This window comes from Brachyistius frenatus, unplaced genomic scaffold (genome assembly GCF_029030835.1).
Source record: "Brachyistius frenatus isolate BFR_SWC_R1_liver_20210118 unplaced genomic scaffold, ASM2903083v1 Contig_19, whole genome shotgun sequence".
NCBI lineage: Eukaryota > Metazoa > Chordata > Actinopteri > Embiotocidae > Brachyistius > Brachyistius frenatus.
The window spans coordinates 3,443,150-3,461,608 of NW_027210618.1; the positions used below are offsets into that span (position 1 = coordinate 3,443,150).

At 42.2% G+C, this 18,459-nt stretch overlaps 1 protein-coding gene across 2 annotated transcripts; it reads right to left on the bottom strand.

The window, feature by feature from the left end:
* Positions 1 to 764: 764 nt before the first annotated feature.
* hmg20a (high mobility group 20A) lies at positions 765 to 14,234 on the bottom strand. Of its 2 annotated transcripts, none has more exons than XM_069695339.1 (9): positions 14,111 to 14,234; positions 9,909 to 9,998; positions 9,557 to 9,766; positions 7,549 to 7,681; positions 5,970 to 6,007; positions 4,857 to 4,932; positions 4,322 to 4,537; positions 1,530 to 1,662; positions 765 to 1,303 (listed from the first exon to the last, which is right to left on the bottom strand). In XM_069695339.1, the coding sequence occupies exons 2-9, from the start codon at positions 9,972 to 9,974 to the stop codon at positions 1,300 to 1,302; spliced, it is 876 nt and encodes a 291-aa protein (XP_069551440.1). In that variant the 5' UTR covers positions 9,975 to 9,998; positions 14,111 to 14,234; the 3' UTR covers positions 765 to 1,299. The 2 variants fall into 2 exon arrangements, with proteins under 2 accessions (XP_069551440.1, XP_069551439.1); XM_069695338.1 differs by lacking the exon at positions 14,111 to 14,234 and adding an exon at positions 13,853 to 13,929.
* Between the last annotated feature and the right edge of the window lie 4,225 nt (positions 14,235 to 18,459).

An 18,459-nucleotide genomic window follows, 5' to 3' on the forward strand; every position in this document is an offset into this window, starting at 1 on the left:
GTTCATTTTAAATCAATAATTTGTCCACTAGTGGCAAATGAAAGGATTGGACACAGTTTAGTGAGGCACACATCTGTGTATATAAAGTTTCTAGAGGTTTGATCGTTCCCAGGAGCACAATGGCCTCAATATTTGTAAAATGGAAAAAGTTTGGAACCTACAGGACTTTTCCTGGAGTCGGCTGCCCGGCCAAACTGGAAATCCAAGCAAAAAGGACCAAAGCCAAGAGAACATGAGGAAAAATACAACGTCTGTAGAGAAGCCTCAAGATGGCAATTCAGTTTACTATCAATCCCTGCTGATGAAAATAAGAGGATGTGACAAGAAGAACAGGACCTGCCAAGTCCAGGTGAACAAAGCTTTTAGAAGGCTGTGTTTGCTGCCAAAGGAACCTCTGCAATGAACTGACTCAAAGGTCTGAATATTTGGAAAATGAGAGATTTCAGGGTTGTTGTTTTTTCATAAATTCTAATAACATATTTCCACTTTGTAATTATGGGTTTTGGCCAGTTGCTTTATGGGCAAAATGGCAATTTTACCCACTTAAAATGTTATCTAAAGCAGAGTAAAGCGTGAAAAACTTCAAGGGTCTGAATTCTTTCTGAATCTACATCAACTACTCTAACGTTGAGAGAGACTTTCAAAAGGACGAAGCAGGAAATATAGGCCAATGGTACCTAGTGTATCTGACTTTGATTTTCATTTCAGTGCAAACATATTCCCCAGCCTCTCATGAACCTCTCCAAACAAACTTAATGCTCACATGATGTAAATACATTTATTGAAAACACAAACACTTTTTCACACAGGAAAAAAAAGGAAAAAGAATGGCACGTATTTTTCTTCAACAGAGCATAAAAAAAAGACAGTCTGCTCAACAACATTTCTTTGATATGGTAAATACAATTCCACAGACAACATGTTTGATAATGGTTTGGATATTGCTGTGGAAGCATTTGCGATAAATGGATGGTGAAGACAGAACAGGACAAACAGGGGCAGAGTTTTATGTCCTGTCTGATTACTTTATAAAACAAACTACAGCGATATTAAAGTGTGAGCAGTTTTTTTTTTTTTTTTTTTTTTTTTAAATGTACAAAATAATAAATAAATATGAGACGCTACATCACCTTCACCTGTACCACCTTAGCAGAGTGATAAAAGATGTCTTTAACTCAACTGGGATGACAGATCGACAAGAAGATTCAACGTTGAGGAGCAAGGCATCGACCTGGAACCGGCATCAACTCAACGTCGCCGTGAATCACACTCCCATCGCATCAGCTGAACTCGGTCCAATTATCTAGGTTAGACAACAGCAAAAGACAAAATGTATTTACTGAAACGAGAAAAGTCTGACGCCGCTGAAACAGTTAGCCAAGCTCAACAAAAGCTAAGAAGTTAACCTAGAGATAAGACTGTTTTTTCAATTGTTATCGTTTCCATTTTATCGACAATTAATAAATAAAAAAATAACCCCCCCAAAAAAAGGTCATTACGTTAAGCAATGCAAAGTAAACAAGTCGTACCTGTCCAAACGGTTGACCACGTCTCTCACAGTGTTGATGAGACTCTCGTGTTCCTGGGGGTTACCGACGATGAGGCTGTGGAGTTTCTTCATGTAGGAGTCAATGGTGTCAAGAGTGGGCGTCTCTCCACTGCCTGCAGGACCACAAAGTGTGCGACGTCAGCGTGCCGATGTTTCTTTAAGTGCCGTGCGTGTTTTCGGGTCAAATCTTTAGCTTTTCATTAGCTGCAAAACACATCTTAAAAACAGGGGAAAGGAAACGCCATCCGTTTGTAATCGACATCTTGTCTTTTACTCACGGTGCGGAGTGTTGTTTATTTCGGACTGCTGCCCACCCACTCTACCACAAACATGCCCTTTAGGTTCCCTCTGCAGGCGGTACTACCGAACAGAGGGCAGGAATCACCAACAATATGAATGAGCCAAGCGCTACATCGCCGCCCACTACAATCACTACCGATAGCTTCAACCGCAAAGGACATCGCAGGCTGGATCAAAGGGTCGGACAGGCAGCAGACAAGGGGGAGGCCATTTCTGGCTTTTCATCGAATTCATTATCGTAGCAAAATGTGCATCAAAGAGGAGGTGTTAGTAACCGTGAGAGTATTCGCCCCGAACCCTTCGGTTTGGTTTTGACACTTCTGTTTCATATCGCCCCTGATCCAAAAAGCAGATTTATATTTTATGAACTTTCAGGGCTGAAAGCTGGAAACTCTAGCGTATGACTTCCAAGGAAGCATTTCAGCGGCCATCTATCGGCTTCAGCAAGCCAGGAGGGTTTATTAGTATGTCGCACATGTCTCAATGGACGTTGTTTTATTTGGTTTATTTCACACTCGTTAGGGTCAAATTCTTATTGATGGATCTTTACTGACATTTGTGCTGCTTATTATCATTTCCTTAGTGACAATATGACAACATTAGAGTGCTTTAACTGTCACACTAAGAATTATGGCCAATGGGACACTGATGAATGTTTATGTATAATTTTTTTACAATAAATAACAAAGATGTTATTTCATGCATTTCTGCTGAACCAAAAACCGAGGTACATGCCAAACAAAGAATTTAATGTCCTGTTACACTCCTGGTCAAAACTAGAAAGATTACCATGTGCAAAGTAGAAATATAAAATCTAAAAATATCACAATATAAAATAGAGGCCTGTCAATCTAAGTAAAGTAAGATAATTCAGGAAAAATACACAATCAAATAAAAACAAAAGATTTGTAAATGCAAAAGCAAAAGTTGTTTACTCTGAGAAGAAGCTTTGATGCTCTCCATTATGAATTTAATAACACTTTCTCCACAACAAGGAGTGCTGGGAAGCTTCCCTGAGGCCAGAACTAAGTGGGTTTTGCAATCATCTTTCATAGTGAAGGTCTTATGAAATAATTCCAGAGGTGTTATGTCAATTCTTGCTGTCTGCGCGTGCTGTGCGAGAAATAAATTCAAATAGGTGTGGAAGAAGATCACAAGAGAAATGTTGTGGGTGTGAACGGAGCGCAGGCTGTCTGCATTGAACACGCAAAACAAAGCGGGGGCACATCTATTACATTTAAATTAGAGACGGGTTCAAATGAAGGCGGATTCATGGGCTCGGTTACAGGAACAGTCCTTAAAAGAACAGCACGCGGTCCTTGTTTAAATGTGCTTCAAGAACAAGAGACGCTCAACACAGTTACACTGAAGGTTAAACGCCGACGTTATTATTCACGTCTCAGCATCTGTGACTCCCGAGACTCGCAGCGTCCCGCACGGCTTGTTTTTGTTTCTAGGGATGAATTAGAGGTTTGAGATAGAACATTTCATAAAGTGGATCGATCAGCTCACTTTAAGCCAAAAAGTCACGTTACACACTTTCAGCAATAAAACATTATTTTCTTCACTTTTTCCGCACAGAGCTGAATGTTGATTTAAAAAAAAAAAAGAAAAAGCCTATTTCATTATTATCCTAAAAAGATTCCCAAAACTGATGATCCCAGTCTGTAGGGATGTAATAGATCAGACAAAAACTCCATTATCAGCAAATCTTACACAAACTTAGGCTGCAGAAATACCCGACATAAAAAGACATCTAGGGCAGTGTAGTCATTTATTACGTTCCAATTTAATTTGATTTGTTATCGAAACAAATCAGAAAAACACAAGATAAGTCTACGAATCTTGTGACGACAAAGTACTGAGTACGACAGGATTTTATCATCGTCTACTGAGTATGTAGACATTTTGCATTGCACCTCTGTAACTGGAAGTCCCATTGAATAAAGTGATACTGGTGTTGGCTGTTCTCAACTGTCAGTAGGGCTGAGTGAATATGGACCGAAAGTCACATCCCGAATATATTTTTGGCTGAATGGTGATACATGATATATATATATCTCGATATTTTCTACGAAGTCACGAGCACTTTTATTAAAACAGTGCCTTAGTTCTTCCTTTGTAACTTTTTGAGAATAAAGCAACTCCATGAATAGGTCCAAACGATGGGTAAAAAGTAGATTTACTTTGAATAAAACAAGCAGTTTTGGAACATATCAATGAAGACAAACGATGTTACGTAAAATGGGCTATGATTCGAAACCGTAAGTGTCCAAGATGGGAACAGAAACGCATACTAATCGCACTCCAACCTCCGACTGGTGAAAAACAAGAATGTAAGCGCTTGCGGCCTTAACAAGCGGCACAGCGCAGACAAAACTCCATTTAAAAGGAAACGGTCTTTTTCCCGTATCTCCACAGAAAATAACATCGATACGTCGTGAAAAGCTGAAATCTTCTCCAAGCCCATACCTGGCAGAGGCACGGCGGAGAAACTGGAGGTGAGCGCCTGCCGCAGGGTCTCCAGGTGTTGGTGCAGGAGGCCGTTGCGCCCCCTCTCCTGCATCACGTCGCCTTCCAGCCGCTCTACAGCCCCGCGCATGCTCTCCACGTGCTTCTGCAGGGCCGCGTTGCGCTCCTCGTACTCCATGTTGGTCTTCCTCAGCTGCCTCATCTCGGCTTCGCGCGCTGCGGAGAGAAAACGGGCGCAGAGAGAGGAGAGACGCGGCGGGAGATCAGAGGGGAGCTCCGGGGACACGGCGGAGCCAGACGCAGCAGTCGGTCGGCGCCGTCATCCATTTTTTATGCGAGAGTTTAGGACATGAGTGAGTTCAGCGGACTGAGGGACTATTCTGGGACGGCCGGAGCGCTTTAAAGCAAAGTTCTCTCGAGGCGGCGGCGGAGGAGTGTGTTTAGAAACACTTAGACAAATGGAGGTTTAAAAAAAAAAAAAAAAAAAAAAAAAGCCAAAGCACACAAAGTACAAAGAGAGCCGGCCTGCGTTTACCTTTGCTGTGGTTGAGGAACTCCTCCGTGAAGATCGGTATGTCAAACACAGTTCTGTCCTTCCCCTCCGCATCCTTCTGTTGAGAGCCAGAGAAAGGAAGAGGGAAGCAGATAAGCCGGAAACATTTAGCCACACAGACTGACAGCGAGAGGAGGTCATTTATCTGCCTGAGCTGTGGGTGGGTAATTGATTTCATACCTGGCCACAGGGAAAATACAGCGATGCAGTTTAAGAAATGAGGAGGTAGAAAGTAATTTCATCACCGGTGCTTCTGCGATATCAAGGGCTCTGAAGTGGTTTGCAATAATTTTTCCGAAAAAAAAAAAGTGTTTGGAAAAAGAAGCACAGCTCAGGTTTCATTCCCTCCTCTGGAGGAACGCATCCTCCCTCCTCATAGCTTAACACAATGACATTAACGCTGTCGATGTAAACATCTGGAGGGGAAACACTGGTATGCTGATTCACCTTTACAGTAATATGTAACACTGTCGAAGGAAACCTTTTTATTTACATGCAGAACTCAATAAAAAGCAATGAAACACTTAGTGCTTCGTGTTTGGATCAGCAGCGAAGCGGATTAATGCAGCTTTAGTGATGCTAGAATGAGCACTTAATGTGTAAAACAAGAGGAGGCCAAACACAACAAGTTCCCATTCCTGCATGAGAAAATAGCACCAAAAAAAAGATGAGACACATTTTGTGAAATGTTCACTTTGACACACTTTGGAATTAAGCTTTTTATTTTTTTTTATACATATATATAAAATTTGTTGCGAAATCAAATCCAGCTGTTTGATTTCCTGTTGTTTACGCTTTGAGAAGTACTTTTAAGCAACACGGTGTCTGAAATGAATGCTGACGCCACACATCGACGGTCTGCGTCTCACCTTGAACACCTCACGCTTCGTCCTGACAATAGACGCGTTGCTGAACTACCGCTCGACTTAACGAGGCGCATCATCCTGCTAAGATCTCGTTCTTCCCATCGTTAAACCGGTTTATGGAGCGGACACAATTGTTTTGAAAATCGGAAGAGGATCGCTTTGCTTCATTATATTTGACTTGTTATGATAAGTACTTGTGAGCGTGACGGGTCAGGAAAGAGCTACTGACCTCGTGGAGAGCCTCGTTGGCGACCTGGTGCCCAACATCTGGTGAGGAAAGAAAGAATAAAGAAAGAGGACAGCAGATGATTCAGACTTTTTCCGGTGCGGTGCGACTTCACCACTGACAGACTGAATAAAAGACATCCAGACAAATCACCTCACCGCACTCTGTTGTGAATCAACTGAGATGAAGCAGAGTATTATAGTTCAGTGGAGCAGTTTCTCAGATTCTGGGTTTTTTTGTTTTTGTGTTTTTTTTAATGTCGCTGACATTTCGGAGTTTTAAGATTATCCGCAGAGACAAAACAGGAACAGATAAAGCAAACGAGGGATGCTGGAATTTTTGCCGATATTCTTCAATTATTTTAGCCGATTACGGATGCCGACATCGACATGCACCTGTTTATTTCCAACAAATTGCAATGAACAATATGTTTCTTCTGTAACGTAATCAACATATCGCCAAGGCCTTCCCATATTGTGGTGGCTCACTGCAGGCTGCAGACATTTATTACCGTGCTTTTCAAAATGGACACATTTACTGAGCGAAATAAGAAAACCACCTCAGCTCGGGTCGCATTTTCTTTTAAACAAAACGGGTTTGGACGATGCTTCCCCCAAATACAACCAATTCCAAACAGCAGCTTTTCTATCTGTTTCGGACTCCACACTGACACATTATTGCACCCATTTTCTTAGGTGGACGCAAGACATGCCGTACAAGCGGTGAGGATCAAGCATTTAGTCATGCATCAAGCATTGAAGCATTATTAAAGCGCTCATTTATCAGCCTGTCACAAATGCTCATTTTAAAGCCTTTATCATCCAATACTGATGACACGCAGATACTATTGTGCATCCCTCATGAAAACCGGATGTTGTGTGAGAAGAAGCGGGAGCTCCTTCACCTCAAGTTGAACTATTACTTCCTGCCTGAAATATTACAAACTTGTTCAGTATAATTTCCTTTCCATTTCCACCGACTGAGCTCATAACTTCTTGCATCCTTTAGCTAAATGATGAACTACTGTCAATGTATACAGCAACTAAAACTCACTAAATAGCACGTACAAACATTTTTTTAGGGTGAGCAAACCGAGTAGGAAAAGATGTTCAAGCCTCGGTGGTGTTTGTGTCGACCTGATGTTTCTGAGCGTTGCCCAGTAGAAGAGTGGCGGTCTTTGGCTCAAAAGCTCCACGACATCACTTGGTGATTTGGTGCTGAACAGAACCTTAGGTGTCAAAACTACAAATTTCAAGCCACAAGAGTGATTTCCGACTCACATTTCCATTTTTTTTTTTTTTTTCTTTCTACTAATGCGTAGGAAGAAAGAAAGATAGAAAGCACAACGACATCCTGACTGCTCACTGGATTGTACGACTTTCACTGCAGATTCGAGATCGTGCGAGTCATCCTGTCTGGACAGGGTTTGCCCACCAACGACTGGTTTCTTCAAATATCATCAGACATAGGAAATATATGACCTGCCAACTCCTTTTCAAACAGAATGCCGTAAAAACGACGGTGGGCCGACTGCCAAACTTGCTATTTGCAGCGCTCTGTTGCTTTGCCGAGCAGATCTCACCTCCCCGGTGCCTCTTGCCCTTCTGCTTCTCCTGGACCTTCCTGGTGAAATGTTTGTAGGCTTCTGTCTTCTGGTACTTCTCCAGTTCCCGCATGTAGCGCTCCTTATCTTTCTCCGCCTCGTCCAAGTATCGCTGCAGAGACAAGACCGAAAGGTGAGATGAGCTGGGGGAGGGGAGGGGGGGGGGGGGACGTAGCCGAAAAGGAGGAAAATGAGATTTGGTGAAAGAGAATGGAGGATTGTGGGTGAGAGTGATTATTCCTAATTAGGATTAGTTCCTTTCAGTAGACGGGAAAAAAAAAAACAGTCATTTCAAATATTAATAACCGACATTCACTCGGGTCCTCCAACAAAAAGGTGCATCTTGTAATCAAATTAGTAGAAAAGCATTTATTTAACCATCTTAATTCAAAAATGGGGCTAAAAGATATGGGCAAGAACAACAACATGCAACAAATCAGCAGCAACGTTATCAAGGCTCCATCCAACCTTTGGATCGGAAAAACAAAACATGTCCAGACGATTCAAATCTTCTGTGGAAAGACGGGCGAGACAAACTCCCACGTCTAACTTTGAATGACGTAAATAGTTCAGTAGGCATGATGAATTTTGTTAAGGCTGGTATGAAATTAAATACACAGCATAGACAGAATTTAATGTCATAACATAAACTATATTAAATACTTCAAGATGATTTAAAGGCATTCATGTTCTGCCTTATTTTGAAAACAAAACGGACATTTTTCCTGCTTGAAGCTCGTTTCAGCCGAATGCTTTCGGGAGAAGTCCCGCCCGCTGGCACCACCGACCTGATGCGCTTTTGTCAGTCGTAGACGGTGAAGTTCTGCCCCTATTGAAATGCAAACGTCAACCAAAACGTCTCACGAGTCTCCGTTGCACATTAAGACATAAAAAAAAGTGCGCTTTCTGCTCGAGTTCGCGACGACATCGTAGACGCGTCCCAAAAGTGCGCGGAACACGAGTGCTGACGTGTGAATGCGCACGGCTTCCCCCCGCGGTCCGCGCGCTGCATCACAGGAGCGGCCTCGGGTTGTTTGGATCTCCCCTCGTGTAATGAGGAGGTGCACGGAATTGTCAACACCAGCATTTCCACTGTGGACAACAGAAGGGGAACGCTCCTGGTTTGAGCTCGCAGCTGCTTTATGACACCGGACATGAAAACAATCAACTTAAATCTCTCGTCTTCTCTTACATAAACTACGGTTGAACGAGTAGTTTCCTGTGTTGCTTTCTTTTCGACGAGGTCTCCCATTCACGCTCACCGGGTTCATTTTTCGTTTCTGCTGCTCGGCATCACCTCGGTGTAACGCCGCCTTGTCGCTGGCGGAGGGGAAGTAGGAGCGCTTGTTTTGATGTAGCTAATGTCTCAAATGGAAATGCAGCAGATTTGCCGTCCTTTAGAAATAAGAACACACAGAGGTACGAACAACGATCGTGATTCTGATACGACTAATTGCGCAACCCTACTAGGGCACAACACAAGATGCCCTCAAGTTATTGCAAAGCAATCTGTGAAAAGACGTCAAACATCTGCCGAGCGTAGTCGTGTGTAAGCCCGTGTTTTGACAGCTCTGAAACACAGACACTGTGGGTCCTTCAGGCCTTTGTTCTTGTGGTGCTTTTGTGCACAGCGAAACATTACATGAAAGTAATACATTGTTAAATCTCTCAGCGGAGAGTCTTAAGTGTTGACATGTTGCAAATGAATATTTCAGTCCAGTACTTTGGAGCACCACTGGTGCAATATCCTAAAGCCAACAGTAACACTACCTTCTTATTCAAAAAAAAAAAAATCTAAACAAATGTTTCTGCTGCCTCTGGTCTGTTTAATCTCCGACCGCTTTCTCTGAAACTCATGCAGACTTTTCAGCATTTTGAAGGCAATCGTAAACCCGGAAAAAGTAGAAATGACAGCAAAGCTTTGACACATTTCTCTTCACAGTCGGACGTCCCCCCCCCCCCCCCCGTGTGGAACTTCTTCACTGACCTGCTTCTCCTCGGGGGGCAGCTTGCTCCACTCGTTGCCCAGCATCCTCGTAATCTCCGGAAAGGGCACGTCTGGACGCTCGGCCCGGAGCTGCTCCCGCCTGTCGTTCATAAAGCGAACGTAGCCTGTCAGGGGAGCCTTGGGTGCGTTGCTGTCCTTCATCGGCTTCTTCCTCTTCCTCCCTTTGGTCCAGCTGCCACGTCGGGGTTTCTTGCCAAGACACCAAAAAAAAACAAAAAAAAAGTCTAAAGGTTCGGGTAGCAGTATTGATACATACTGGCCAGACTTTCTTGGAGTTTGAACTGGAAAAACGGGAAAAATATGGTATTTGATACGCGTGTTCACTTCTTACCTCATCTCCATTTCTCTGGCTGTTGTTTTCGGCGTTGGCCGCAGGAGAGCCTGTCTGCTCATCCATGGCTTCTATGAAGGAAGGGGAGGTCTGGAGGGAAGAAGGAAAGAGATATTAGAATAGGAAACGTCTCAGTCAGCATGTTAACAGATACAAACCCTTATTGCTAATCTGGAAAAGTAAATGCTTAGTTAATGTAAGTGTTTTGCGCTCTGAGAAAAGCTTAAAAAAAACACCACCAAAAAAAAACACATTAGAGCACACATTGAAGCCAAAGGTGGGTCAAGCATTTAGAGTCTGGGTTGGTCTGAGGCATGGCGGAGGCACCGTCACCAGGGACGCTGCCCAGCCAGGAAATACACAGCCGACTGTTCCTTCTGCAGCTGGAGCGCCTATTCTGCTTTTTGTCCCAACTCCTCCCAGGCTTGGCTGCCAACCTCCTCCTGGCCAGCCACATTTCCTCTAATGGAAACATCTTGCTGCTGTCAATCATTACTGAGCAAGTGAATGAAAAAAAAAATCACATCACTTTCACTTCTCCTGATACTAATGTCGCCCGTTTTCCAACGAGAGCGTTGTTGTACTGCGTTATAATTAGAGGTAAGAAAACACGCACGCTAAAAACCATATCTGGAAACAAACAAAACAAAAAGTTATCAAACTGAACTTCTGGTCTTTCTCAGCTCGAAATGGACTCAAGACCGTCGACTAGCTTGAAACAACAATATGTTTGACTTTTAAAAACACGGGGCCATTTAAGAGCAAACGCACTGAAATCAGTGAGAATTAAACGGCGTGCCGAGTCAGTACTTGTCGGCAAACAGCCCAGTTTGTGCTATAAAAATAGGAGCAACATCATTTGTTTTAACCTTTGACCCCCTCTTTCTGAATCACAAAGTGGGACGTAAGCCTCTGCATCCTGGATGTGGTCTCTGCCCCTGCAACTAAATACTGTGGGAAAAGTTGCAGAGGAATTAGCCAGATAGCCGCAAAAGGCTCTTTTGGGAAGACAATATGTGGGAGAAAATTCCCCCAACAGCGAACAGTTGAGATGAGCAGGCCCTTTAAACATTTCTGTGACGCCTGATCTCAGCCGCTGTAGATATTAATACTTCGAAATGCCTTCATCGCTGAAGAGGAGGTGGCTGCATCTGTCGTTCTGGGAAGCTTATCGCAGCAAACCTAAGAAACAAACTTTACTTTAAGAGCAAAGATGCCAGCAAAGCTTGGCAATGAATACAAATCTCAAAAGCTGTATGTGGAACTGAAAAAATAAATAACAAAGACCACATACAGTGGTGTGAAAAAGTGTTTGCCCTCTTCCTGATTTCTTATTTTTTTGCATGTTTGTCACACTTAAATGTTTCCGATCATCAAACAAATTTAAATGTTAGTCAAAGATAACACAAGTAAACACAAAATGCAGTTTTTAAATGAAGGTTTTTATTATTAAGGGAGAAAAAAAAAATCCAAACCCACATGGCCCTGTGTGAAAAAGAGTTTGCCCCCTAAACCTAATAACTGGTTGGGCCACCCTCAGCAGCAACAACTCCAATCAAGCATTTGCGATAACTTGCAATCAGTCTTTTACAGCTGTGGAGGAATTTTGGCCGACTCATCTTTACAGAGTTGTTGTAATTCAGCCACATTGGAGGGTTTTCCAGCACCAACCTCCTTTTTAAGGTCACGCCACAGCATCTCAATAGGATTCAGGTCAGGACTTTGACGAGGCCACTCCAAAGTCTTCATTTTGTTTTTCTTCAGCCATTCAGAGGTGGACTTGCTGGTGTGTTTTGGATCATTGTCCTGCTGCAGAACCCAAGTTGGCTTCAGCTTGAGGTCACGAACAGATGGCCGGACATTCTCCTTCAGGATTTTTTTTGGTAGACGGTAGAATTCATGGTTCCATTTATCACAACAAGTCTTCCAGGTCCTGAAGCAGCAAAACAGCCCCAGACCATCACACTACCACCACCATATTTTACTGTTGGTATGATGTTCTTGTTCTGAAATGCGGTGTTACTTTTACGCCAGATGTAACGGGACACACATCTTCCAAAAAGTTCAACTTCAACAAAGTCCACAGAGTATTTTCCCAAAAGTCTTGGGGATCATCAAGATGTTTTCTGGCAAAAATGAGACGAGCCTTCATGTTCTTTTTGCTCAGCGGTGGTTTTAATCTTGGAACTCTGCCATGCGGGCCATTTTTGCCCAGTCTCTTTCTTATGGTGGAGTCATGAACACTGACCTTAACTGAGGCAAGTGAGGCCTGCAGTTCTTTGGATGTTGTCGTGGGGTCTTTTGTGACCTCTCGGATGAGTCGTCGCTGCGCTCTTGAAGTAATTTTGTTCGGCCGGCCGCTCCTGGGAAGGTTCACCGCTGTTCCATGTTTTCTCCATTTGTGGATAATGGCTCTCACTGTGGTTCTCTGGAGTCCCAAAGCTTTAGAACCTTTTCCAGACTATTAGATCTCAATTACTTTCTTTCTCATTTGTTCCTGAATTTCTTTGGATCTCGGCATGATGTCTATCTTTTGAGGATCTTTTGGTCTCCTTCACTTTGTCAGGCAGGTCCTATTTAAGTGATTTCTTGATTGAGAACAGGTGTGTCAGTAATCAGGCCTGGGTGTGGCTACAGAAATTGAACTCAGGTGTGATAAACCAGTTAAGTTATGTTTTAACAGGAGGGGGCAAACACTTTTTCACACAGGGCCATGTGGGTTTGGATTGTTTTTTTTCTCTCCCTTAATAATAAAAACCTTCATTTAAAAACTGCATTTTGTGTTTACTTGTGTTATCTTTGATGAACATTTAAATTTGTTTGATGATCTGAAACATTTAAGTGTGACCAGACATGCGGAAAAAAAAATTGGAAACCAGGAAGGGGGCAAACACTTTTTCACACCACTGTATGTGGGAGAAAATTCCCCCAACAGCGAACAGTTGAGATGAGCAGGCCCTTTAAACATTTCTGTGACGCCTGATCTCAGCCGCTGTAGATATTAATACTTCTAAATGCCTTCATCGCTGATCCAGCTGAAGAAGAGGTGGCTGCATCTGTCGTTCTTGGGAAGCTTATCGCAGCAAACCTAAGAAACAAACTTTACTTTAACAAAGCTTGGCAATGAATACAAACCTCAAAAGCTGTATGTGGAACTGAAAAAATAAATAAATAACAAAGACCATATAAATATTCCTGCAGCCCTCAATGCTCTGTTGCAACAAAACGTCTGTGCTGCAGCGCCCTCTGCTGGATCACACCGCCTACTGCAGGATTCAAATATGTATTTGTAGGTTGTTGTTGTTTTTTTACCTGGACAAAATAAACACATGATCTCACTGTGTGTGACACCGAGAGTTTCATTTCAAATGAGGTCTTTCTGAAACACCGCCTCGCATATTTAGATCATATATAACTAATTTACCGCACATAGAAAACAGCATTAAATACGACAATAGACTTAAGTTTCCATCTATGACTCACACACACAAGCGCTGCGGTCATTACGTTAAAGTCTCGACCATAAACTGTTTCTAAAACATTTAAGTTTGACGTTGACATGAAACTTTACACTGAAGTGTCGGTGAAACCTGCAGAGACCGAAACGCTCCTCACTGGCTCCCGGTGACGTACAGCGGCTGGCTATCGCCCCCCTACGACAGTGGGGGACAAAACCGCGGTCTCCGTTGAATGCCTGATATATATATATATTTTTTTTAATGCCGATTATTAACCGTAAAAATCAAAAGACGTATTGAACCGACGATTACATCAGCAGCACATGAAAACAGCGAGCTGGCGCTTAGCACCAAGGTTAGCACGCTGTTAGCCAGCGGACGAGCACGTCACCTTTTGTTTTCGCACCTCGTGGTGACACGATTTGAAACATCGACAGGTGCGATGTTTAAGACGCATACAGTGAAAGGTATCCGGTGGAAACTAACCTCAGATTACGTAATCCGTAGCTATAACCTTCCCAAATTATTTTCCTAATCAAAACAATAAGCAGCCGCTCTACAGAACCAGAGGACATAGAAAGGAAGTGGCGGATGTTATTATGCTCCCCGCGCGTCCTCACGCGGTTATTTCTGTCTACATGCTGCGAGGTTTCGGATGACCTATTTGTGTTTGTTCCTGTCGGGGTATGAGAAAAGCGAGAAATTATAATACATTTAAATATTTCTGAAATCCACGGTACTTACCTGATGTTTTAAAATGGACTAATTACTGATTACAAGTCCATAAGAAAAAAAAAAAAACCTCCTGTGTTGTAACATCGAATTGCACATTGTGTTATTTTTAAACGTAAGTGTGAACAAAACGCAAGAAAGCCAAATTCATGTCATGTCACTCCCGCAGACTGCTCTATACTTTCTGGTTCTGTGGCTCCTCGTTGGCCTCCGTTTTCTTCGTGGACTTGTTGGGGAGCAGCCGGGCGTCCTCCAGGGCGCTGCTGCTCCCTATCGTTGGCGTTGTGTATGACATTTCTGAAAAATGAAGAAATCGTGTTAATCAAACATAACAGCAGGCGACACATCGAGGCTTGTAAGAAGTATTAAATGGATGAGATGAGGAGATCTTTCATCTGATTTGAATGTGTGGCAAAGGGATGCTTTCAGCCAGCTTTCAACCTCGTTGTCATTTTGTAGGGCATTCCTTAATAACGGTTAACACCTTGTTTCAGCGTTGTCTCCTCTCTTTGCTTCTGAGGGTGGGTTTGTAGCACTGTTACACACATGCATGCACACACAGGACATACGGGACCACAGTGCCTGCAACCTCTGGATACCAAGAACCTGTGTGGAAAAAAAAATCATATAAACATAAGCAATAGATGATAAACATGATTTGAAATGCACATAAACTCTGGGGAAAGATTGCCTGTTAAAACACACAATTCAGTCAAACATTACTGTCCTGTTGTGGACCCCGAAAAAAACAGGATACACTAAGTTAGGAGACAGAGAGGGTGGCAGAGGGAGGAAGAGAAGACTAATACTCTAATTCCAAATTAACAGATTGCACATCAACACCCAGGCGAGAGTAGCCTAACTGTGGCTGCAGTCTATAATTGAAACTTTGATTACAATCTCATTCCAATTATCCAGTGTTAATCCAACCCAGTTCTCAGGCTCATTACACACAGGTTGTGTACATCAGGCTTGGAGTATATAAAGTCTCCAACAAAATAAAGACACTTGTGATTAAACCCTTGACATAATGTTTTGTCTGTAATTCAGAGATGGAAAAAGATCGTACTCCACATTTTCTAATACAGTACAAACTTTATCAGCTTCGACAGGAGTGTGGTGTTTTTATGGCCTCACTGTTGTAGAGTGTAAAATATTTAAAATGTCACATGAGTTGTTTTACAGATAGTTTTTTTTTGTTGTTGTTTTTTTAACATGCAGCGTTACATATTTGGCGTCTTTGGACTTTTAAAAGTTCACTTGAAGATTTATTGTCTCCAAAGGACAGTACATTTGCTATGAAATGCTTACTGCTCAGTGAAGTATAAAGGCTTTAAAGGATAAAATAATCATTGATCTGTTATGTTTAATTCTGTATTTCTTCCTGAAGTCATATGATAATTTCCTGGATAGCTTTTCAGGTAACTCCCTGAGAAATCATCTGAACTCATATTCACTTCTTGGTTATATTATAGCTTTAGGTGCCGAAGGTAATAGTGTTTTAACAGCAGCAAGAAAATAGGTCTTACGCTGCAGTTTAAAAAGAAGAGGAGACCAGCACTTAATCAAATGTCTTGTGGCTGCAGTGCATTCAGGGGCTGCTGTCATTGGTAAAACTGACGTCTTTGGCTTTTCTGCAATAACATTTACCCCGTTAAAATGTTGACAGTCAGTCCATCTGTCCACAGGGCGCACACCAAAACCTGAAATGTTCTGTTGTTAACTCAACTGAAGCTGTAAATGTAACCTGACCAGATATAAGAGCTGCAAGAAGCTGTTTTTCTAAGGTTGCAGAGCATCAGGTCAACGCTCTTGTGGTTTTAAGAAATTGTGTTGAATTTATGTCTTTTATGTCTAAAAATTAACTGTAAAATCAAATGTAAAATGAAAACTGACACAAAGGTAGGTTTGTTCCTTCATTGGTCAAACAGCAAATGCCTATAGTTTCTGCTCATGAACATCCAGCGGCCTCAAAGACCCTGACACTAAACTACTGATGTGGTTCTGTTGGAAGGACTTCACTATGTAAAGATCTCTGAGATGACTTTTGTTTTGATTTGACACAACATGGATAAAAATGTAATGTAATTGAAGTGAATCAGCAATCGACTCTGAAAAACAACATGATGTCATTTCTCTGATGCAGGGAAATAAATAAATATTGTTTACTAGAAGTGGATGCTGAGAGCTAACTATACAGCAGTTTGATGTCCAGTTGTGGGATAATAACTTAAACATGGTGGGACAATGATAAAAATGACAAAAAAAAAAGCTAAAATAATGAATAACGCATTTATAAACACGAAGCAGCCGTGACTTTATTGGTTAATCTGGCACAACAGTCCGGTCAAAGTTGAACTTAATTCAGAGAGAACCTGCTCAGAGTTTATTAAACTAACTGTGATCAGTTATATATCTCTGGTTTAGTTTACTCAGAGTCTGAGTTAACTGTTTGTGAAATCTATTTTTAGAACACACAGCAGCTTTTTATTGAAAAATAAGTTGACTGAATGAATATTTTTGTTCTTAATGTGCAGTGTAATAAAAAGCAGTGACCAGAGTAATTCTGCTCAGTTATTTTGAGTACATTTATAAAGTTTAGTCAAAGTAGGAAGTCAGTAAAGAAAAAAAGAATTTGCTCTGTGTGCTGTATGAAAAATAATGAATATCAGAGCACTGATTTCTGTGTGTGTTTGTGTGTGCAGTTACAACAAGAGAGCATGCATCGTAGACTACGTTCCTTTTTAAGACCTCTGTCTTCAGGAGACATCCGCTCTTCTTTTAAGACGTACGATGGAAGGGATGAGAGACCTTCATCTCCTGGAGACCTCGACCCTCCCCAGATCTGGAAGGAGCACGGAAGAAGGGGTGAGAGCCGTTCTTCTTGTGCTACCAGCTCTTCCATGATCTGTGAGGTGCACGGACAAAGGGATGGGAGCTCTTTGTCTCGTGGAGGCACCAACACCATCAGCCCTTCTAACATCCTGAAGAGGCTCAGACGAAGGGGTGAGAGCCCTTCATCTGTTGAATACCAACCTTTAACCACTACAGGTTTCAAGAAAGACAGCCCTTCATGGAAGAAGAGGAAGGAGACCAGAAGGGGACAAGAAAGGAGCAAACAATGGAAGAAAGAGGAAGAGAGAAGGAAGAAGTGGGACATGAAGGAGATTGAATTACAGGAGAAGGAGGAAAGGAAAAGAAAGAAAAGGACCGAGAAGGAATTGAAGAGGAGGGAGAAAAAGGAGAAACAAATTCAGGAAAAAGAGGAGAAGGAGAAACAGAAGAGGGAGAACAAATTGAGAGGAAAAGAGGAAAAGGAGAAGAAACAAAGCAAGAAAAGGGAGTGGAAGGAGAAAGAAAAACAGGAGAGGGAGGAGAAAGAAACTAAAAAGAGGGAGGAGGAAGGACAAATTCAAAAGAGAGAGGACGAGGAGAGCAACGGTCAGCACATACAAGAGGCAGACAGAAGTCAGTCCAAGTCTCCAAATGTTAGCTGGATTACAGGAGTTTACCTTCAGTGGTTGAAATGGAGGAGAAGGAAACTCATCAACGACATCAACAAGAGCCGTGAGGAGGATCACAACATTGAAGTTGGAGGTAAGAAAATCAATTGTCATACTTTCACATTAAGAAGAGAAATCAGAAAAGTTTTAAAAATATGAAATTTAATACAAAGATGAAAAGCACAAAAGTTGACAAAGTTTAAACACATAAGTAAGAAAAATAATCATAAAAACAGAAAAAAAAGACAAAGAGAAAATAAATTAAGCAAATTTCACCAAGTCTAAAACCAAAGTAACATGAAAAAAGAACACGAAAAGTAAAAACAAAAAAACCTAAAAAACATCACCAAAACATTTACAGTCTTAATGGTTTGAAGCCATGTTGAACTCCCTCCTTTCAACTTCCCCTTAAGTTACTTGTCGACAGTCGGTCTCGTGTCAGTATTTAGCCTCAGTTGAGTTTAAAACTCCCTTTTGGCTTCTGTCCCAAACAAAGAGAGCTCTTTGGCTCTCTATCCTTCAAACTGCTGAACTGCTTCAAGGTCTTTAGGGTCTACCTGGACACCTTCACTCGTCACTGGACGCCCTACATACCTGATCTTCTTTTTAAATAGCTCACATTTCTTTGGGCGTAGTTTAACACCATGCTCTCGTAGGCGGCAGAGCACTCGCCTCAGATCATCAACGTGGTCATGAAAGTTCTTGGAGTAACAGAGGACGTCGTCCAAATATGGAGAGCAACACTCGTCCCTTAGGCCGTCGAGGACACCCTCCATGTACCTTTGAAATGCAGCCGGGGCATTGGTTTGGCCAAATGGGAGGCGGATCCACTCATATAGCCCCCACGGCGTGCCAAAA